The following is a 23,192-nucleotide window of genomic DNA, read 5'->3' as shown; positions in this document are numbered from 1 at the left end:
CAAAGACAAATGCACACGGTAATAACAGGTATATAATAGTGAGCAAGTACATAAGGAAACAAAACAAGATTATACAATATTTATAAAGTACTCCCAAAAAAGAAAACACAACCTACATATGCTAACGTACATAGCACCCAAATTAATGTTCGACGCATTGAAGAGGTCAAAATTACTGTTTACATAAGCTATATACATATTCGTATAGAGCTACCAATCCCTGCAAAATATAGAACGCAGATTTTCATTACACACACGCACGCACGCACGCACGTGCACAGCACGTACACCAAATGGAAACGGCGACGCGCTCACAGGAAGCGCCTGAAAAAAAAAAGGAAAAAGAAAGGAAAAATTGGAGGACGCTTAAGCTTCGCCTTCAAGAGTGGAACGCGACAGCGTTCCCGTCGACCCGCCAAGTGGTGTAAGACAATGGGCTACAGGGCAGCCATCACTTACGAGGCGCCCCGCATCGGACGCGGTGAGCGTCGAGCCATATGGTCGAGCAACGCGGCGTTCGGCGCAGCAACGAAACGTGCGCCTGAGCAAGCGGAACGAAGCAAAGAACTCGGTATCTCGGAGGGGGAAATGATGCACGCCAGCCAAACGTCGTGATCGGCACGGGCAGAGAGATAGACAGATAGTGATCTAAAGAAAGGAAGGACGTTGATTCTGCAGAGGGAGCAAGGCGAAGCGTTGTCAGGGGAGAGAGAGTCCGGGCCGCCTCGCACCAGTCCTCGCAAGCTCCAATGCTAGGGTGCCTCGATGCCTGCCCGCCGCGCCGCCGTTCAGGGTGGTGACAGCCTTTGTACCGCTCCGCGCCGCCGTTCGGCAGACGCGCCGCCATATTGGTTCGACGTTGCTGCCCGCTGCTCGTGTCTCCCGTGCGGTCGACGAGTTGGTGAGGCGGCATTTTCGTGCTCTCGTGAGCAACCGACATTGAAAACATTTTCGCACACGCTCTTGCAGTGTAACAGTATTCTTATCGTCCAAAAACAAGAAAGGGGCTGGCAGATGGAATGGCACGCTGTGGTATAAAATTTTTTAAACAGGGTTGAAGTACCTCAGACAGGCTGGCCAACGTTTCGATAGGTGGACCTATCTTCGTCAAAGGCGGCCTCGTCATCCTCGGCGTGTTAGTTTTAAAGGGTTAGTGCAGTGACGTCACGTGCGGGTGTTGTCGCTGGCGGCTGGTTTTAAAGAGAGAGATTACAAGAGGGAACAGGCGCTGTCGTCCGACGTCTGTGAGCCTCATTCTCAAGACGAAGGGACAAGAGCGTGAGAGTGGGCACGCGGAGAGGAAAGAAAAGAAATAGAAGCAGAAAAAAGGGGAAAAAGAAAAAAAAGGAGCGGGGAGCCAGGGCCGTACCAAGACACAACAAAGGGGGGGGGTGAAAGAAAAAGAAAGAGAAAAATGAAATCTTTAAGCAATACGGGGGCTTGGGAGCGTGTTGGGGATGCGAAAGGTTAGGAGTAATTCAGGGGGAGTCGTTGGCGGCATGTTTTTGAGGCATTAGAACGGCCGGTCAAGCAATAGGTCGAGTAATTTTGAAATAGTTAAGGTGGCGACGAGGAGTCTGCGGTGCAATGTGTGGGGAGACTGAAAGGCAGCGGCATGGTCTTTCAAGGGGCACTGCCCCACGCGCTTAACGTAGGTGTCGTTACGGCGGCATCCAGAAGGCGATACTCTGGGTTGAGGCGCCGAAAAAGGCATATTGACTTCGGAATGTGTTGTCGAGGGGGTTTCAAAAAAAAGGACTAAAAAAGGGGGGCAGGGGGAAGGGGGGGGCGAAATCGGTATAGCAAACAGGAGGGTGACGCGTGCAGAGGCGGGCACGGGCACGTGTACATGGAAGGAGGGGATCGTACACTTGGTATAGAAGTAAAATCCTGAAAGAGTATATTAAATTGAGTAGTAGGCAGGAAATTTTTTTCTTTTTTTTCTTTTCCCTCCTCCCTCCCCTTTTTTCCTCCGAAATGAAAGAGTAGGTGAGGTTAAGAATTAAAGTTGGCTGGTGGCCTAATGTGTTTTGTGTATTGGTTGATGATATGAGAGTTTCAGATTTAAGTTACAGCTTTTAAAGATTCTAAGTTGCCGCGTGCCAAATTAATTCCTGTCGGGTGTAGGCAATTAAACTTGTGTATGAGGTATGATTCCGTGTACTTCCTTTCGCGAGGGGAACGGAAATTTGTTTGTAGTATATAGAGCCTTGCTTTGTCAAACATATGTCCATGTTCATTAAAGTGGCTGGCTACTGCTTTGGGTAAATTGTGTTTTGTGTCCGCGCGGTGACCATTGAGTCTTGTATTGATTTGTTGTCCGGTCTCACCTATGTATTGTTTGCTACAAGCGGCGCATTCTAGACAGTAGACTACATTGCTTGATGTGCAGGTGAAAGCCGAAGTTACCTTGTGTGTGTAATTCGACGCTGTACTTTTTACTGTAGTAGTGGATTGAATGTGTTTGCATGTAGAGCACCTGGGGCGACCACAGGGATTGGTTCTTAACTTCTTCTTTTTCTGTAGTTTGGCGTGCACAAGAACATCTTTAAAATTAGTGTTGCGTCTGTGTTACGGCTGGGACTCTGTGATATAAGGCCGTGAACTGCTGTTAAACGCAGCAAACGAAACATGTGCTTCAAAGTTTCGAGGGAGCCTACCAACACGTGAACAGATAAGCGTTGTGTAATTTCTCAAACGGTTTTGTCAAAAAATTTTCCACCGTTCAAACGAAATAATATTGCGACAGTGAAAACTCAATTAACATTCCGACTCGCCAATCGCCTCTCCTTGTAACACCGCAGCGCTCTGCCAACATGACTACTGTGCTTTTTTACAACAGAATATGAGCTCTGTATTTCAGCCCGAAAGCATAATTCCACACATGCCAGAAATTTTCAGCTTCCGATGCGATTGGTGAGAATCCTGCCCTCTGCAACGATAGCTCGGCGGGCGCGCGAGGCGCTTCTTCAAACCAATATGGCGGCGCCGCGGGGCTGTCACCACCCTGAACGGCGGCGCGGCGGGCAGGCATCGAGGCACCCTATCCAATGCGCGCGTGGCGCGCCATCTGTCGGGGCAGCGCCGTACATGGAGAGGAGGGGGTCTTTCCCCCTCCTCTGCATGTACGGACGAGCGCTTATCCAAGCACGGATAAGCGCTCGTCCGTGCCTCTTCTTGTGTCGTCTGTTTGGCGCTTTAGTACTTCAGTAACATGCACCAATTAGCCCAATAAAAAGTTCTGCTGGAAGCACAGTGAAAGCGAACGCGGAACGCAGCAGGCCATGAAAGACGCGAGGAGGAAAACGGAGAGGATGGTGTAGCATGATGCGGAGCGCGAGACGAAAAGCGCAGCGCGACGACGATGCATCACTCTTAAAAGTTTACACCTTTGGGGTGTATCTTGTCCCACAACAATAATCGTCGTCTGCCTTCACTCTTATAAAAATTTACACCCTTTGGGACTTATCTTGTCCCACAACGATGTCATGCCGTTTTGCCAGCGTTTCCTTTCTCTAACGCGGCGAGCCCGGTACTTCCCAGTCACGAACGGCATGCGCGTTATCAGTGTGACGCAGCATTCTCGACAGGAAAGTAGCGAGCGCCGAGTTTTCAGGAAAGGAAACGCAAGCAAGGCAGATGACGATTATCGTTGTGGGACAAATACACACCCCAAAGGATGCAACAGTTTTAAGAGTGCATGCCATGGCTACGAAATGACGCATGCGCAATTGTCTGGGAGTTGTGTCATAGCTAGGTTGTGTCAGCGGCGGCTAGTTGCTGCATGCGAATCGCGCCCACGTGTCACCCGCGCGCTGGCTCTCGCTACAGTCGCGCCGCACTTCGCTCCGTTTGCAACGTGCCGCACGCGACAGATTGTGAAATGAAAACACAAATTCCGCATTAGGGTACATCGTAATTGTCAGTGAAGTTTTTGTTTGTCTGAGTATACAGTTGACGATTACGAAATAATGGAAAACTGTTCGCGTTTACGAATAGCGACTATTCAATTCGAAGACATTGAATAGGACAATATTCGATCCACTCGCCGTGGTTGCTGCTGAGCACGAGGTCGCGGGATCGAATCCCGGCCACGGCGGCCGCATTTCGATGGGGGCGAAATGCGAAAACACCCGTGCACTTACACTCTTAGAAAAATTTACACCCTTTGGGGCGTATCTTGTCCCACAACAATAATCGTCATCCGTGCTGCCCGCGTGTCCTTTCTTTAACGCTGCGAGCCCGGTACTTTCCAGTCACGAACGACATGCGCCTTATCAGTGTGACGCAGCATTCTCGACAGGAAAGTAGCGAGCGCCGAGTTTTCAGGAAAGGAAACGCAAGCAAGGCAGATGACGATTATTGTTGTGGGACAAATATACACCCCAAAGGGTGCAACCGTTTTAAGAGTGTAGATTTAGGTGCACGTTAAAGAACCCCAGGTGGTCGAAATTTCCGGAGTCCGTCACTACGGCGTGCCCCATAATCAGAAAGTGGTTTTGGCACATAAAACCCCATAATTTTATTTTAATATTCAATTCGTTTTCGAAAGTTTTGAATATTCGCACATCCCTGCTGCTTAAAGGAAAGAAAAAGCAAGAGCGAGAGGGAGAGAGCTGTTTTCGGACTCCGCGGCGGCCCGGTAGCCGCATCGCAGCGCGTATCATCTCCTTGGGATCGATGATGCCCGTTTTTTTTGTCGTCGCTGGGTGCATTTTCAGTTCGTCTCCTTCGTAGTGGTGCTTGAGATCATTGCAGTCACATGTAGGTGTCAACGTCTTTCACAAGATTGCTTTCGGGATTCGGGTGCGAAATTGAAACCATGGAGCGGGGCCACCGTAAGTGTAGTTTACTTGCTGTTCTTATGAAAGCGCACAGCCTGCCGTCGTATTGGCACGTATGCGATGAGCGTCGCCATGCTGCCGTTCTCGTTGCAGGCCTCAAGTGTTACTGTGATATCTGCGGTGAGGATACCAATCACACCTGTGTAACCGACGGCATCTGTTTCGCCACCACCACAAAATCCAAGACGGGCGCCCTCGTGCACGAATACAGGTGAGCTTGTCCACTCCTTGGCGGTGACGCTTTTTATGTCATCGTTAAGTCCGAAAGCGAGCACTACACGCACTTTTGTTCAATGTTTGAAACTGTTTCATTCTTACTCGGCGTGCAAATTATTTCATAGGCAGAGAATCGGGGCATTCAGAGTACAGGGTCGCATTTTCCGGTTAGCATTTGTGGTTGCTAAAGAAACTTCAAAGCAGGTGGATTGTTGTTCAACAAGGTCTTGCAGCGTATAAAAAGACGCTTATTCATTAGTGCCTACCGAGACAGTGGTGTGTGCGTGTAACACATTGATGGGACGGCTTTTTGTTTTTTGATGCGACTACATGCCATTCTAGTCTACCGTGCGTTTGTGAGAAGTGCAGGGAAATTATGGGTGTATGTTCTTCACTGCATACAGATGATTTGCATGCAGGGTGGCTAAGTGAAACGCTTATTGGTTCGGTTCAAGGTATGGTTCAAGCATTTTGGCTCGGTTAAGGTTCAACTCCAGAAGGAAAGTGTAACTTTTGAAACTGGTTGAATTTAGGGGTGTTGCAAAATAGCGATTTGCTTAGGGAATTCACTATTTGAAATTGTTTAACATTCGTTTCTGTGAAAATATCGAGGCCTGGAGCCTCTACAGAGACCGATGCAAGCGGCGATGTGAATTTGCTGTAGGAGAGCTGCGGTTGTGCACCTTTATATGCGAAATTTTGTTAAAGAATTGTACTGGCTACTAATTGTGCAGATGTTCATGTCTGTCACTGCTAAGCGCCTTATGAATGCATAGGAAAGATAGCTTGTACTCAATGATTTTTCACGAATGCCCCGCTTTTTGGCAGCTTATGAATTTTTTGTCTCAGTTCAGAAAAATCAATTGTATGGCCACTCTCGCCATGTCTACATCTTATTAAAACAGTGTGCTGGCACTGATGTGCTGTCTCCTTTTTCATTTACTCAGTTGCATGCATCAAATAATGTAAATGAGCCTTTTTTTTTTACTGAACAGACTGCATGCAAACCTTCAAAATGAAATCAAATTATGGGGTCCCTAAACAACACACAGGCTGCAAGAGACACTGTAATAATGATGGGCTTAATGTCGACTGCTTGAACTTCTTGCATAGGAATGTGGCTGGGAGCGCAACCTCCACTGAGCCACGGCAGGGGTATATTTTACTTCGTTTTAGAATATATTTAGTAATCAATTCAATATTCAGAAGTGGTTTTTCTTGTATATAGTGTGTTAAAATTAGCAAATTTATCTATTGAAACATATAAACCAGCTAATTATGGTTAATGATGGTTAAATATTTCTTGTTTGCAAACTTTTGTAGTTGTCATGGTAATTATATAATACATAGTCAAATCTATCTACACTGGTGCAAGATTAATTTGTTAGAAGATGTGCATGTTTGTTCCCTTTTCTGTTCCTTTTTTTATAGCACTTACGCATGAATCACATTTTTCTTTGTAATGCAACCACATCAGAAAAAGTGCATGTCACTGATTCTGAATTTTCAGCTTGGTTATATAAATGGAACAAAGATTTCCCTGGAAATTACAGCTCTAAATTGTAATAGAATTCTGCTGATGAGTTACTGTGTGCAACTTTAAACCACCCATTCTCGGTATTATACTGGCCTCAAGTGTTCGAGATGCACCCACCGTGGTTATTCAGTGGCTATGGTGTTGGGCTGCTAAGCACAAGGTCGTGGGATCGAATCCTGGCCACGGCGGCCACATTTCGATAGGGGAAAAATGCAAAAACACCCGTGTACTTAGATTTAGGTGTAACTCGCCTTTCGTAAACCCTTACTACATAAATGATACAGATTGACTATTCTCAAACCTCTTAGTTACCTTATTACTTCTCACAAAACCAAGAAATTAAGTTTTATTTTAAATTTCACTTATTACCTGCTGAATATTCCTTATGATTTTTGAGTATTACAGACATTGTTAGGTTTAATTTAAGGTTGTAGCTGTATTTTGTTAAATTTGTAAGTGGAAAAATGATGTTTTATGGTGAACCGACAAATTGAAAATGAACTTACGTGACCTTGCCGAGAGCGTCGCATTAAACACCTTGCACTACCACTTTTTCCACATTGTGTGCACCATTTAGGGTCGGAGCCGCAACATGTTGCTGGCAAGTTGTGGCACCTAGGCACCCTCCTAGGATGGCCCTTGGGGCGAGGGAGGGTGCTGATGTGAGGTTAAACTCGGGAAACGGTGATTCAGAAAAGTCTCTCAGGTCGTATGCATGGTGAGTTTTTTGCAGGGTATGCCAGATTTTTTTCTCAAGGAACTACTGCACTCAATATTTTATGTAATACATAAACAAAAAGCAGAATCAATGCACTTTTCCCGCATAAAAGATTTATTAACAAGATATATGTCATAAAAAAGATGTAGATTGCTAGAATTAAGATTGTGGGATAAAATTGAACAAACTTTGTAAAGACATGCCTGTACCTACTAAGAAAAAAATATTAAAAGAATTATAAGATATACAAAATGTATTGCCAACTAATGGGACTATCTCCAAAAAAATCTAAATTTTTCATTGAACAGTATTCCACTACAAAAATTTGACTGCAAGCACTACAGTTAGGCGTGCCGGGCAGCGATGTTGCAAGCTGGTTTGTGTCGCTTTCAGGGTCAGTCCGACGAAAAGGCAGACGCGCTGCTGCATCTATGAACGCAGATGCAGCGCAGTATTTTGAGGCACATGCACCGCTCCCGCCATTTCTGCTGTGATGATGGGGAAATTTAGGAGCTCGTTCAAAAATTAATGCCTGGCAGGAAAAAGTGAACTGCTCAGAAAACAAAACATAGTTTTCACATCCGATAGCACAGTGTGTCCATGAGTGGCGTGGAACGAATCGAAAGCGGCATTTTAAACCATTGATAGTGGGCTAACGATGCCCAATAGGCATGGTTGGAAAGAGTTAAAGCGGCCCTGAACCACTTTTTATCCAAGTCGAGAAATGCATTTCAAGTTAAATTAGGCTATGTCAGAAGTACTTTGCCGCAAGAAGTACTTCAATGCATTCAGCAGAAGCGGAGTTATTGGCAATCAAAAAGCCCCTTCATGCTGCTTCTGCTCCTTCAATGACTTGTACTGTGAAGGCTTCGGCAGAGCGGGGCGTGCCAACAACACTTTGCCTACGGAACATCACCGTGGCTCGCAGTTCAAATCTGATTTTGGATGCTCATGTAGACGCCACCACTTCTGATTTTGGCACCTGCGAGCATCAAATGCAGTTGTCCTCGGTGAGCTGCAGTGCGTTTAGCCAGTGGACTCGTCGCGGCATCTACGCTACGTAGCAGACCGCTGCTACATGCAACTGCAGTGTTTGTTTTGTGCACGACAGGGCTTGAGTGCGCACTCATATGCTCCTGTCTGGCTGCGCTACATGGTGCTTTGTCTTTGTCCTGCACCAGCTTGACCGACGGATAGTAGCCATATCCAACTTGCGCATTTTGAAGCGCTGTCAACAGCTCCATATGAAGCAAAGTCTGCCAAGGCATCTAACCAGGAGCGGCCAGGAGTGAGGGCGTGCTGGCAAGCATGTATGTGATCTGACCTTAAGTATCGCGTGGTTTGAGGATAGTGGAGTGTTCAAAATTATTCGAAATCAGCGAGACCCGATGGCTACGACACCAATAAGCATGGTGGCCAAAGTTTAATTCCTATGCAGATGGCTGCAGCCGATCTTGAGCAGATGGTAGTTGGCTTCTTCTGGAAGTATGTTGTAATTATTATCGAAATTTAAAAGCAGATTTTCGCTTACTTCAGCCTGTTTATTAAACTGTGTCAATAAATATACACAGTAACAGTAGGATGAAGCACACTGATACAAACGCCCTTATTGATTGATGTCAGCTATTAGCCAACAGCAGGTGCCTGTGGGAATGTGCTATATTATGCAATAAAGCAGCCTGAAAGGAGTGAGGAGGAGGCTTCGGTTTGAGCATTTGAGAGAAAGGCGACTTAACGCTCTGCTTGTGAGCTCCACGTGCCTCGTCCAACTTCAAAATTGGGCTGAGATGTTCATAGCATATGCTATCCGTGGACTGTGTTTTTCAGTCAAGCCTGTGGGGTGGTTCAGGGCCCCTTCAAGTCTAATGTTTTGAAGTGCACTGGCAGGAAGTCTCTCTAGTGCAGATGTACGTCGAAGCCCTCTTTGAACTGACTGAAGTCATAAACAGCTGTTGATGTTCGCTGTAGCTAAACCTATTGAAAGGTTTAGCCACTGCAATGAGAGCCGGAGGAGTGACTGTGACTTTTTGGTGTCACTCTGGGTTCTTTTTTTTTTTTTTACTGATCACCAGTGGTCAGTGTACTCCTTTATCGGAAGTAAACACCCTGGGTTTTACGTTTTCTTTCTCTTGGTAAATGGACAAAAATTTGAGTTTGAGGGTTTTCGGGCACTGACTGTTTGTTGACATGTGTACTAAAGGAAACATCAAGATGAAGAAAAGACATAGCGGTAATATAGCTAGAGCTTGTCTGCAGTAGAACCAAATCTTGTTTTAATGTTAAGCTCGTGCATGGCAACGAGAGTCGAGCGACTTCATTCACAGTAAACGTACAGCTTAAGTGTTCATCTCAATCTCCACAACGTCGAGCTGTTGCACTGATTCTCAAGAGTAATCACAGCAGAATAGTTTAATAGATTAACACGTAGTTGTTTATTATGTATTCATGAATTCCTACAGATTCTCTTTTCAAATCCCTGTAACCAGCCTGCAACATGTAGTCTGAAAAACACCAATAGGGATTTATTAGCAACATGACAGCACTCGGCACACACATTCATTTTCCAAGTTTGCCATCCATAGGCATACACTGTCAAAAATAATGGTCTGTTTCATGCTGTTAATAAACATACTTATTTCTGGAAAATTATTCGCTTTGGCTTTTCAGTGCTTAATATAGGCTTACTTAACTACCAGTGAAGTGTAGTAATTACTACTGAAGTTTTTTGCTTTGCCCTCTGCCGATATGCAACCACTGTGGCATAAATGGGAGGCATGACCTCATGCTTCACAAAAGCAACATTAATTTCTGAGGCACCACAGATAGTGTGCACTTAGGAAAATTCCGCTTTGATAACATGTTCGCATCTTAAGTGGCATTTCATATTTCTAGGAATTTAACATCACTGTCGGATTATCTTGTCCACGAGGACAAGAACGACACCTCTTAACATTGTAACGCGGTGCTTGTGCATCAGAGCGACAACCATGCAGCTGAGTTGTAGTTTGGCGAGTGCGAGTGAGACTGGCTGAGTAAAATTTGGGAGAGTCTGAGCCCGAATGAGTCCTGAGGAAAAAACATACATTTTGTGAGTGAGTCTGAGTGAGTTCTGTTTATTTTGCTAACCTACAAACAAAGTAAAACATGGCCGAAATTATGGCAGGGATGGCACTGATGGTACATCACACGAGTGCATAAAAAAAAAAAAAAGCTAGAGGACAGGAATACACAGCTCTGGACTGCAACTGCAATTTCCCCCTTCATGAATGCGCGTCTCCACTTTTACCCGGGTCTTTTGCAAAGCACCGATACCAAAAGTTGGTGCTGCCCTTCCACCTCCCCTCCATGTATTTCCTCTGCTTAGCATTAAGTAGGCTTACAAGGGAAGTGGGGGAAGGATCGCTGCACAGCACGATGGCACTTGTGAGTATAATGCATGCCGTGCAAGCATTCCCTTTCTCTCTATGAGTAGCGAGCAGATTCAATGCTGTCAGGAGTCTCCTGTTTAGTACATTTCGTAGTTACCATTCTCGTTCAGCGTTCGTTCGAACCCTTCCTTTTTTTTGCTTGGGCGCCCGAGTCTTTGTGCGGAAGCAGTGGTGTGCCGTTCAGCATGACTCGTGGCATCATGGCAGTGCTCATTCGCTGCTCATGCTGCTAAACTATACTGGTGGCATTGCCTATGATGAGTATTACTACTGTTTCCTCCGTGGAGCGACCGGTCTTTGCAAAGTCTGATGCATTTTTTGAGCAGAACGAGGTGGACTTCCAGCATTGCTCTCGTGAATTGTAGTTCAATTGAATGTTGCCAATGTAACATTCGCCTGCACACTTGATGCCTTGATGGGCAGAAAGTGCAAATAGCAGAGAGCATGACTCCGAGCAGCTAGCCTCGGCAAGCCAACCTCCTAGCCCCGCCATCCCATGACATTCGCTCCAGAGCTAATCTATACACTGAGTTTTTGGAAGTAGGCCCTGCATGGTTATTGGGCTTTTTCAAACACTGTATGATACCTGGTAGGTTTCAGTGATGCCCCAAGTTGTGCACTCTCCATTCCACGCACTCAGCTGATAAATATAATTGCTTTCGCATCACATGGTGAGGGCCTCTTTCCCACAAGCCTTCCTTAAAATATTTTTATGACTATGCTTCAAGATGATCATGTGACTAATTTTTCCATCCTCCGTGTTTGATGCTCATGTTCAGCGCCACTGACAGCAAATATGGTTGCCAGTAGTGTTAATGCTGGAATGATACATCTGCACTTAAGGTACATAGAGTAAAACCTCGTTAAACCATACCTGCTTAAACAGTAGTTTTGTTTTGAAAGTAGTAAAGTCATATCCCCGACTCAGTGGCCATTGAACATAATGCATTTTGTATCCGTATAAACTGTACCAGCTTATTGCGTACATATCGGTAAACACGTAGTGTTTCCACTTTTTGTGGCAATCATGGCGGTGCGTCGTCTCCATCGGGTGGCCCGGTAGAACAACAAGCCTCAGAGATCCGAACAACGGCCTCGTTTGCGCGTTTGCGGGTGAAACCACATTAACATCATTTCGGAGCCATGCCAGGCAGTGCTGTGGTATCATGCAAATTAAGACTCAGATGAAAACACCGGGTGCTCAGTATAGAAGAAAAATGGACATTGTTCATGCTATCGAACGTGGCACGAAGAAGTCGGCTCTGGCATGCGACAGGGATCTACCGTTTACTACTGTGTGTGGCATTTGGAATGCAAAGTTGCTTGGCAGTGCTGCTGCGACCGCGAAAAGATGTCGGCTACAAGGTTCGACTTTTCACCATCAATGCCTCTGTTGTTGCCGAAGTGTCGCCTAACGACAGTGATGATGACGACATGGAAAGCTACAGCACGGGCAATTCAGGCTCGACAGTGGCAGAAACTGCGTGTTATGTCAACCTCGTGAATGCAATCGTCGCAACAAGAACAACACCCCGCAGTGAAAAAGGCGCCCCACAACTTCTGCAGCACTGCCGCGCCTGTGCACGGAGAATATGCAATGCCAACAAGGAATCTGCCATGCGAGTGTTTGCCGAGAAGAGGGGCTGGCTGAAAAGTTAACTCGCGGCTTCAGTAAGTTTGAGGCTGCTGTCGTCGCTGCTTGGCCACCGTGGCATCAAATGAAAATAGCACTTTTGTCGTGCGAAGTGAATAAATACTGCGTGTTCTTGCCCTTTCATTTCTGACTGGTAAGTGGGCGATCTCATGCTGTTTTGGTTAAGCAGTACTACCGTTTAGTACGTACTTTTTCCAAGCTCCGGTCAACTACGGTTTAACGAGGTTTCACTGTACATGGTGTCATAGACGAAACTAGGGATGATTTCGTGGACCAAACAGGACTTAAGAAATCACCAGCACGTAGCGGTATGTTCGACACCTCAAAAAGCATCACAGTGAGCGGGACCTCCTGCAGTTCTATAGTAACTTGTGGTTAAGGGGCATTACGTATAGTCAAGCTTCTTTGCGCACATTTCCAGCTGGGAAAACTTTTGTTTACGAGGCAAGCCTTCATTTAGTACAGTACTAGAAAGAAAGGACTGTGGTCTATGCCGAATTGCCAAAAATGCTCATGCACCACAAACAAATGTGTGCGCGCACTGTACGCATGAACAAGAATTTGCCTATTCTTTAAATATCCGTTTTGCACATGTTATCTTTAGGCGAAATAAATCCAACACTGCCAACGTCTAGCGTCGTACTTATTTGGTTCTTAAAAGAGGTCATGATGAACAAAAAATTAGGAAATTGTTCACATATTAATAAATCTTGTGCATACTCTTTTCTAAATTGTTAGCATTTCTAATCCCTCTGCATCCCATATATATATTAGCCTGGTACGGAGGTATTTTTGTCATTGATATGTTCATTTAAACAGGAAGTCTGAGTTCATGAGATCTGTTGGACAAGACCTTTCTGGCTCCGATCGAGGGAGTTCGAGTGAACCTGGCTGAGTAGAATTTTTGTTGAGTTTTTCAGTCTGAGTCATCCCGGCTAAATGCAATTCTGGTGAGCCTGAGTCCGAGTGAGCCTGACTGAGTAGAATTTTCATGAGTCTGAGTCCGATTGAGCCATGCTGAGTAGAATTTCAGTTAGTCTCAGTCTGAGTGAGCCGAGCTGAGTATAAGTCTGGCGAGTTTGAATCTGAGTTAGCCTGGCCGAGTATAGTTCTGATGAGTCGGAGTCTGAGGGATCCCGGCTGGGTAGAATTTCGGAGAGTCTGAGTCCGAGTGAGTTCTAAGCAAAGAATATAATTTGTGAGCGAGTCTGAATGAGCTCCGTTTACTTTACCGACCCATGGTAAAGTGCCTAAATGCAAAGCAGTGTGGCATGCTTAGGCAATAGGAAGGGCACTAGACAATCGGTGCTATAAACTAAGCTTGCGGGTCGAGCTAATGGTTTTTTTGAAAATGGAGAGTAAGAGAAGGATGGTAGCCTTTTCAGCATGAGGCAGGGTGGATGATTTATTTATAGGTGAGGACCAGGGTGAAGTAGGGCAGTAAAATTTTTCAGCAGGAGGGTGAGATGAGGATGGTACTTGCAGCGTGAGGGAGGAAAACAAAAAATGATGGCTTTGCCCACCGCTGGTCGTGACATACTACATTGATTAGCTCCATACCTGCACATGTGTGAGCACAGCCACAACTGCAACATGTGTGTGCAAATATGGAGAATATCAAATATATATATATATATATATATATATATATATATATCTCATGCCAAAGGTCATGTGGTAGAGTTTGTGCATATGCCCATGCTCGTTCAAGGCTTGTGCGCATTGATTTTGCCTCAGGTGGCAGATTGGCGTTTTTTTTCTCTGTGGATATGGCACATCTGTGGTGTCTGCAAAAATGCATAATGAGTTAAACACACCACCTGCATTTGTTTGCCAAGGTATTTGGCTTGTCCCTGTGCAAGATTGGCCTTGGCATTTTTCTTTTGACATTAAGCTCACCCTTAACTTTTGCGTCACAGGCATTCAAGGTTACAAGCTCAAATCCGAAGTTATATGTGGTGGCAAGATTGAAAGCTCGGTGGGTGTGTACTGAATTATGACAAACTGCAGCAAAGCACCACCAGTGCCACTGTGCTGCCTGAAATTAAGCAGCAACCAGAATTTGCATGTCTTCTTGAAGATACATTTCTATCAAGTAGGAGGGGACAAAGCATCTTTGGTTGTGGCTGGTGAGCATTTAATGATCATAGCATCAGCTTTTTGATGCCATGTTGCCAGTTGCAGAAAAGGTCCTATCATCTCGCACTTTTCTTTAGTGAGGCAAATCTGCAGTATAAACAAGTAGCATTACAAGCTGCACATTCCTCATCTTTTTATGACAGTCCGCTACACTAAAGGAACTACATGTCTCCCTCAGCTTCTGGGGTGACATGAGTGATCCGATGCAGGTTTTCTCACTACTGTACAGCGTGGCCTCAAAATGAAGTTGCTTGCATTTTCTACAGTTGCTGCAGTTTGCATCCTGCATACACCTGTAATGCAAAACATGAGTGCTTGTTTACCACTCACTGTCCTTGAAAAAGGCATTCATGTTCCTTCTGACAGAAGAAGATGCACCTGTTTCTTAGAATCTGATGAGGTCTAGAACAGAATGGCACTGCAGCAGAGGCTGAAATAGTGAAGCAGCTCAGGGGTGAATATGAGCACCACTTTGCTGGCCAACTGTTTTGCATGGCTACACCTGGTTATATCCTTTTTCTTTAACTTAGCCACTGGTCATGTTGTTTTTATGAAATAGGATGCACTTGCTCCATGTTCACTACTATGGAATGACAGATGGCTTTGCTGTTGCATTCTCGCAGTGACAGTTTTTCTCATGGAATGAAAATTGGAGCAATACTGTAGCATGCATTGTTGTCAAAGTGCCTCCTATTCTGTCGGAGCATAGCTACTTTACCTGTTCAGTTGATTTGTGTTGAGCTGATTTTTGTAGGTACACAAGAGGCAAAGGATAATGGGATAAAAGCTGTGTTATAGCAGCTTTTATACCACCTAGTTGTACGTGCACACATATTGTGGCTTTATTGTCAAGCAACTTGTAAGTTCAAGAATTCCCTTAAATATCTTGGCTGCCCTTATAAAGTTCGTAAACAGGGATAAGGTGCCTCAGAAAGGCTGGCCAACGTTTCGATAGGAGGACCTATCTTCGTCAAAGGCGGCCTCGTCATCCTCGGCGTGTTAGTTAGTGCAGTGACGTCACGTGCGGGTGTTGTCGCTGGCGGCTGGTTTTAAAGAGAGAGACTACCAGAGGAAACAAGCGCTGTCATCCGATGTCTGTTAGCTTCGTTCCCAACAAGAGAGGGCAAGAGCGTGAAAGTGGGCACGCGGGGAGAAGAGAAAAACAAAAGCAGAAAAAAAGGAAAAAAGGAAAAAAAGGGGGGAGAGAGAAAACAATAAGAAATAGAAAAACAAAATTTTAAGAAAGACGGGGGGCTAGGGGGCGTGTTGGGGATGCGAGAGGTTAGGAAGCATTCAGGCGGAGTTGTTGGCGGCATGTTTTTGTGGCATTAGAAGGGCCGGTCAGGCGGTCAGTGCGCGAGTAACACAAAAGCCAAAATAAAAAAAAAAAACCCCGCACACACACAGAAAAAAAAACATGAATTGCAAAACTCACTTTTGCAATTCATGTTTTTTTTCAGAGGGGGACATGGATAGAACTGTAGAGAGGAGGGGAAGAGGAGGCAGAGAATGGGTAGAACCGATGCAGTCGCAAAACGAGCGACAGTCTTGCCACTTTCGCAGATCCCAATGGGGGGGGTGAAAGATTTGAGAAGGCAAGGAAACAGTGGCTGCGGGCAAACTGAAGGTGCACTATGGTACAGTAAGCTTCTGCCATGTCTAAAAAATAAATACCACGCAAAAGCAGACAACTGATTCAGGGTGCTCAGATGCAAAGCCGCATTGAAGCACCGTAGAGTCTATGCAACATTATGGAAGCAACACTGCAGAAACAACACTACGGAAGCCGAATTTCGATGGGAGCAAAATACTAAAACACTAGTGCACTTAGATTTAAGTGCACATTAAAGAACACCAGGATGTCAAAATTAATCCGTAGTCTGCCACTATGGCATGCCTCATAATGTGATCATAGTTTTGGCGTGTACAACCCCATAATTCAAATAAACTTCTGCCACGATGCGATGTACCATGTGAGGCAATGACCATGCTCAACCCTCTTGGAGGTTATGAACAGGGGCGCACAAGAACTCCTCAAGCAAACACGTCTCCCTGTGTTCTGTGTACTATGCAAACAAGTAGCAGTGGTGCACGCGAGGTAACATTTATTGTGAACTCGCCACTCTCGTATTTGACTAATCGCTGAAGAAATCACATGTTCGCTATCGGTGCCACCACTAATTATCGTCAATCGAAGCAAACAACATGGAAAGCTTCGCTTACATTGAGTCTTGCAATGCGTGAGATCCACATATCTTTTTTTGGTTTGGAAATGCATGAAAATGTACCCTGTCAATGAGGGTGCAAGCAGCTGCAATGTCTAGATGCAGCGAGTGTGCAGCATTCCTGCTTTTCCCATGTGTTAAATGGGGAAGTCTCTCCTTTCATTTGGAAGAGTCCATGTGTCCACATTGACATGCACTTTTGTGTTTCTGCCCTGTCCATTGTCCAGATCAACTTTCCATATTATTGAGGCATAGATTCATTGAATAAGTTTGGTTCCTGCAAAAATTTTCTACAATTTTAGCTGTCTGTAATAATGAGGATCATAATGAGGCACGGCTGTAAGCAGCTCTATAATTTTGCCGCACTTACCATCCTGACATTTTTGCTGTTATATTTTAAGCATATTTTAAGTTCATTGTGTAATCTTTTTACTTAATAGATGAGACGCAATGATTGTGCTGCCACTGTATAGCTCAGCTTTTGATAATTTTTTTTTATCGCACTGTGAACTTTTTTGATAGTTATAAATTGAAAAGTGATGTGAATCAAGGTGAATCTAGAATTAATGGCAAGCTTTGTGAGCAGTTTTACAGTTCAGTGTTTGACTGAAAAGTGCCGTTTTTGTTACTGGGAAGCAGATACAGAACATTCTGTGAACTTTGATATGTGAAAGATAAGCTTATCATGTAATGCTTTTGTAGCATTAGAGTAATCTTGACCTTGATGTGCCTGATAGGGGAAAGAATTTCAAGGCAATGATCTGTTAGATACTTTGACTCTCGTATATGATTTTTTTTTCTTTTTGCAGTGCATTTAAACAATCTGCCTTAAATAAATTGTGGTACAGTTTATTTTTGTAAGACATCTTGTGACAATTTTGCTTGCAGTGGGAGTAGGCCAGGGAAAAAAAGCAGCGCCACCCGCCACAGTGGCGTTGCACAGCCAAGCTTGGGATCACGGGTTCAATCGTGGCCGCATTTCGATGAGGGCAGAATGCACAACTGCACCTGTATTTGGTGCGTGTTAAAGTGGTCCAAATTAATCCTGTGCCCCCCACTGTGGTGTGCCTTATTCGGCATGATTAGGCATGCTGAATTTAAGTGGGGATGCGAGTTCTAGAGACTAGAGGAAAAGAAAAATTGACAATTTTGTTTTTAAAATCTACAGCCACTTTAGTACATGTAAACCTAGTTTTATACTTATAAGATCATTATTTTAGCCGCAGTTTCATTTTATACTACATATACAGGTTGAATCTGAGGTGAAGAGATTGCTGAAACGGCACTTTTTCTGAAAACATTTTTTTTTATCACTTTACTAGTTTGTCGGAGTGATATCTGATCATCTAGAGCAGCCAGAACCATAAATCTTTTTTTAACATAAAAACCAATCAGTACATCATTAGAATAAAAAACAGGAACAGCGCAACACAGGACGAGCGCTCGTCCTGTGTTGCGCCTGTTCTTATTCTAAAGATGAACCAACCAGACCCATTGAACACACTGCTAACAGTACATCAGATAGTACTGGGAGCAGATTTTTAATTTTGTGCCCAAATATATTTAAGATTTGATTGTGTTTTTTCCTCTCAATAGTTATGGTACAGATACTGAGCTTTGAACATCTGCAGAATGACTAATTATGAATTGATTTGAAAACTGCTTTCAGCACTGCATTTATTGCATATTCTAGTGTCCATCTATCCAATTATATCGGCTTTCTACTGAGCAGTTTTTTCCTATTGTCTCCAGAAACAATGTAGTCATAGCTTTGTCTCCTGAACTAGTTGACCTACAAGAAACATTACATATTTAAAATCAGCATGAAAAAAATAAACAAGTCTTTGTACTTTCACCTTGTGAAATATATAAAAATATATAAAATATATGCAAATATATAAAATATCTCAGCAACCTTACTTAAAAAAACAAGGGCTAGTTATTATTTTTCCTTCAGGTCTAGCTCAAGCTAAGACTTGGCCAACTTGCTTTATCAGACGTTTTGTGTCCTTACAAAAATTTGGGCAATTACTTTTGAATTTTTGTTACTGAAAGCTAGACTTGAATGGTTTTTGCTTGACTATGTAATTGCTTGCTTGCTAAATTAGTGCGATTAAATATCTTGTATTCTTTTAGCTATTAAGTCCTGGCATGACCATATCATACAACTCCATGCAATAGACTTGCTACTGTTCAAGAAACCGTGACAGAGATGACAGTTGCAATGTTTGAAAGTGTGGGCTGCATTGTGTGCACTCTCATAGAGTTGGAAGGACAGAGACTTGGTTTAGTGGAGCATTTCCTGTTGCTTTCTTTGTAATAGTGTGTTTGAGGGGCTTTTCTGTTTTGCAGCTTGTGGTGCCAATGGGCTGCTGTTAACGTCTTGCTTTGCGTGTGCCCTTCCTCATTGTGCCTCTCATTAGTGGGGATGATCATACCACTTGAGTAAGCACACAGAGCATGCCTCATGGATGTTCTGCAAGAAGTCTGGCTTTGGTGAGCTGCACCTACGTGTTGACGCAAGTGCTAAATGTGTGCAACAAAATGGCTGTACAAACTGTGCAGCCCTCGGTCACGCTCAGGCATGAGGTTGAGCCCACCTGACTATGCACTTCACCTTGTGAGGTTTTCCACCTTTGAGCAGGTGTGCTGCATATTGTGGGTTTTGCATTTCAGCTAACTTGAGCACATTGAGCAAGCAACTGTATCGGTGAGACCTTTGGTTCAGGCACCCTGTCTTCTAGTGAACATTTTTAGCAGTACTTTGCCTTGACATAACATCCACCTCATTACCTCAGTGCGATAAATGGTATTAGTTGATGCTGCAGCATATGTTTCTATTTTTTACTTTTTTTTTTTTCAGGCATACATTCACCAACTCTGATTATGTGGCTGCTATATATCTGTCAATGCACCCCACGACTACGGGAAATGAAAATAATGCTAGCCGATTGAGTGCGTGTTGAAAAACTATATCTGCATGCTTTAAGGGGAGGCTCCTCGAAACAACTTTTTTTTTATTATTTGTACCAGAGACTTCAAAATTCAGCAATTTAGAGAGTTCTTTATGCAGATTTCAAATATGCAATTAGTTTTTGTGTAGTTGCTATAGTTCTCGAGTTATATTATACTGAATGACAAATTATAGTGATCTTTACGGGCACTTTTTTATGAACTAAACTTTCACAAAAGGTGTTGTGCTATAGCTTATTTAGCTCTTCATAGATCACAGAGTGCCGATATCTAGTCAAAAAACGTGTTCAGTTATTGGAAGTGGGACAAAAAAATTGTGACACTTCAACCATTGTTTCTTTCAGTTCCGTGAGACATAACTTTGTACTATTGTAATTATTGACGACTGATATTGAAATTTCAAGTAGATATCTGCATTCTACATACCTTCAAGAGTACGTATGCCAAATTTCGTTAGTATACTCCAATTCCAAGTGTACAACACGCTTCCCGGAAGACACGAAAATATAAAAAAATTTGAAAATGAAAAAAAAAAAACAGGTTTGAAAGTTTCAAAACCTTCTATTCTTCAAAATCCAATTGTTTTTTCATGAATCTTGGTCACACTTAGAAATGGCATGGAATGTCTTGTGATGCAGCGGTTTTGGAAGGCCGATGATCGCACAGAATCGCGAAAGCTGGTCATATCCAGCCCCTATAGCCCGCGCTGCCGAAACTCCCTTCACGTTTACAGCAAAGCCGTCGCGTGAGCTCCCGCTGTTGTAGCAAGTGTTCGCCCCGGGGTCACCGCACGCACCGGCCGAGGTGATGCGCTTCCACGTGTGCGTGAATGAAAGCACATATTCAGGGCAGTCGGGATTTTCACAGCGTAGCTCTAGGTACGACGAAAGTCCTTTGCGCTTCTCAGCTGCTTCTCGGACGTCGAGTTTCCGTTTACGGCAAGTGGGGCATGCCGAACCTGTCACCAGTGCCGTCAATGCGCCGATCTCGCACAACACCGTGCTAGCAGCAGGGGCACCGACTGACCTTGATTCACTTCTGAAGAATTCCATCTTTTTCTGCGATGCACTGACGAAATCCACAGCAGCGTTGATTTCACCACTGTCGCGGTGACCGGTGTCGGCGGTAGGCCTAACTGGCGTCGCGGGCGTCGTTCCCGGCTGTCGTTTTTTTAAAAGTCTTACGCCGTTTCCCTCGGTACTTGTGTCGAGTTCGATACTTCCGGGCATCGAAACTGCACTTTTTTGGGCTAGTCATCTCAAGAAAATGCGGAGAGAACACGGGAAACTGTGCGGCTAGCGAGAACGTGCTGCGGCGGTGGTTCGGCTTTGCTGCACAAAAGGAGCACCGCCGTCCAATGGTAAGGCCGCGCTGCATCTCGCGCAATTCAAAACGCAACAGTCTCGTCTTCTTTCTTGTTTTTCTTTTATTCTCCGTGAACACACGGGACTGACAGCCATTGAACCTTGGAGGAAAGGGGTGACGCTGCACGCCCCGATGATTGCAAATGGCGGGCAGTGACGCTCGATTGCGTGAGAACGATGCAAACGGCGCGGAGTTTCTAAACTTTCGGTGGACTATAGAGTTATCGCTGCTCACTTAGGCGCATTTTCTGCTGACTTCTCGTGCGAATTTCGGCCTGATATTTACAGAAATAAAAGTTTATAGACCAAAGATGGTAATGCAGCTTAAAACAAAAAAGTGATTTTTTTTTAGAAAACTGCAATTTTTCGACCCGCGTCTCCCCTTAAATGATATTTGTAATAACAGTCAAAATGATTCAACTCTTATCAGTCCACTGAGAAAGAATAGTGGAGGCACCATCAAACTAGAGCTTCTTCCAGTGTGATAATGCCAGTGGTGGTATTACCCCGACTACGGGGTCTTTAAGGAAATAAAATGAAATCAAACAAGTTGAAGAATCTGCTGCTGTTGCTGCAACTTGGCATACTGCATAGGCCCCCATGCAACTAAAGCATGAAAGTCCGAACTCTGTTGGGTGAGCAAAGCAAAAATGCTTGTGTTCCTTGCTTTGGATACACCCCAGGTGGGCAAATAAAATGCTATCAATATTCTGCACATGAATACACTGATAAATGCTTACTTGAGGCTACCACGCAACAGCTGGCCATGGAATTGAAATACGGCCTATAGCTGCTGTTAGCTTCCCAATAGCGCATGGAAGACGCAGCTAGAGGTACAACTTGGTGGCTGTTATGTGAAGAGCTGCGGAGTGCTTCAAAAGGGGAATGCTCTAAATACTTTTTTTGTTGAGGCAGCATCTTCAACTGTGGATAACATATATTTTGGAACTTTGGAATTATTATTTTCTCAAAATTCATTGTACTTTTTCCAGTTTTTATCTTCACCTCCCCCCCCCCTTTCTTTCCACTGAATATACTTTTCCAGATGAACTTTCACCCTCTTGTGTTGCAGAATAATTTTTTGCATTCAGTTTACCGGCTTACGGTGAATATCTGGATCCGAGAGCAAGATTACAGGAGAGGCGACTCTCTAACGCTCGGTGCGTGCAGCATGCTCTCTGACTCTGCAAGCTTCTAGCACAAATGCCATTACTGTTAAAGTTGGATATTAAGAGCCAGCTGGAAAAGTGGCTGTTGTGCAGCCTTAGAGGGCGACAAGCAGACAAGAAAAGGATACAGCTGCATGCCAGTCCTATTGCAAACACGAGCTGTGCATTGCTTGGTTCTTTGATAAGTTGTCAACATAAATCGATTGCTTTCACTTGGTACCAACTTGTCTCCAGCGGCTGTCATGCTACGCAGTTGTCGCGGTACTCTGTATCACTTTAATCATGGTTTGAGTCATCATTTGGAGCACATTGGTTTTGTTGAACTCATAGGTGATATTTTGGCGCACATGGAATGGTTTTAGGTTGTTAAGCTTGTTCAATGTTGGATTAGTGAAGTCGTCGGGAACTGTTTCGTTTTCTGATAACTGTGGAGTTATGGCAAGGAAAACTAAAAGTTTCTTTTTCATGGCACCTATGATCTGAGGCCCAAACAATGAAACGTTCCTTTTCTTCGAGCGCTTCACAACCTTACGTGAGGCCTCCTTCACCCGTCCTCACGTAAGGAGCGGGTGCCGCATGCCTGGGTTCGAGATGATCTCTTGAAAGCTTTACGTGAACACCATTATTCAATAAAAAATTCTGTATTGTCGCACAATCTTTGAATTGAAGAGCTAATATAGAGAAGCGTGGACGCTTTCTTCTAGTTTTGTTTACTAAACTTTAAAAAAAGTAGCGCATTACAGTGCAAAACTTGATGTGCTCCATCAACGCTGGCACGCCGGTGTCGTGCAACGCCTAGCAACGCTTCCATGCCGCACGCGTGACTGAAACGAACATGCCTGGCAAGAGGTACCGTGTTCGTGCTTCTCCGCAGGTGGGCGACAGCGTGCATGCGCAAGCAAAGGTCACGTGGTTAAGCAGTGAG

The 23,192-nt window shown here is 44.4% G+C and overlaps 1 protein-coding gene across 5 annotated transcripts in view; it reads left to right on the top strand.

Annotated features, from left to right (window-relative positions):
* Positions 1-4,632: 4,632 nt before the first annotated feature.
* babo (TGF-beta receptor type-1 babo) overlaps positions 4,633-23,192 on the top strand; it is a 157,449-nt gene continuing 138,889 nt past the window's right edge. For 3 of the 5 annotated variants that reach the window (XR_011511216.1, XR_011511215.1, XM_070531396.1), the window contains exons 1-3: positions 4,633-4,838; positions 4,938-5,055; positions 7,175-7,315. Coding sequence is in view for 3 of the 5 variants with exons in the window: in XM_070531396.1 (XP_070387497.1) it covers positions 4,823-4,838; positions 4,938-5,055; positions 7,175-7,315 (275 nt within the window). In the remaining 2 variants the exon portion in view is untranslated. The remainder of the gene's footprint in view (positions 4,839-4,937; positions 5,056-7,174; positions 7,316-23,192) is intronic. The other 2 variants (XM_070531398.1, XM_070531397.1) reach the window with 2 other exon arrangements.

The sequence above is a fragment of the Dermacentor albipictus genome, chromosome 1, assembly GCF_038994185.2.
Source record: "Dermacentor albipictus isolate Rhodes 1998 colony chromosome 1, USDA_Dalb.pri_finalv2, whole genome shotgun sequence".
Classification (NCBI taxonomy): domain Eukaryota; kingdom Metazoa; phylum Arthropoda; class Arachnida; order Ixodida; family Ixodidae; genus Dermacentor; species Dermacentor albipictus.
This window is presented reverse-complemented; position numbering and strand designations above follow the sequence as displayed.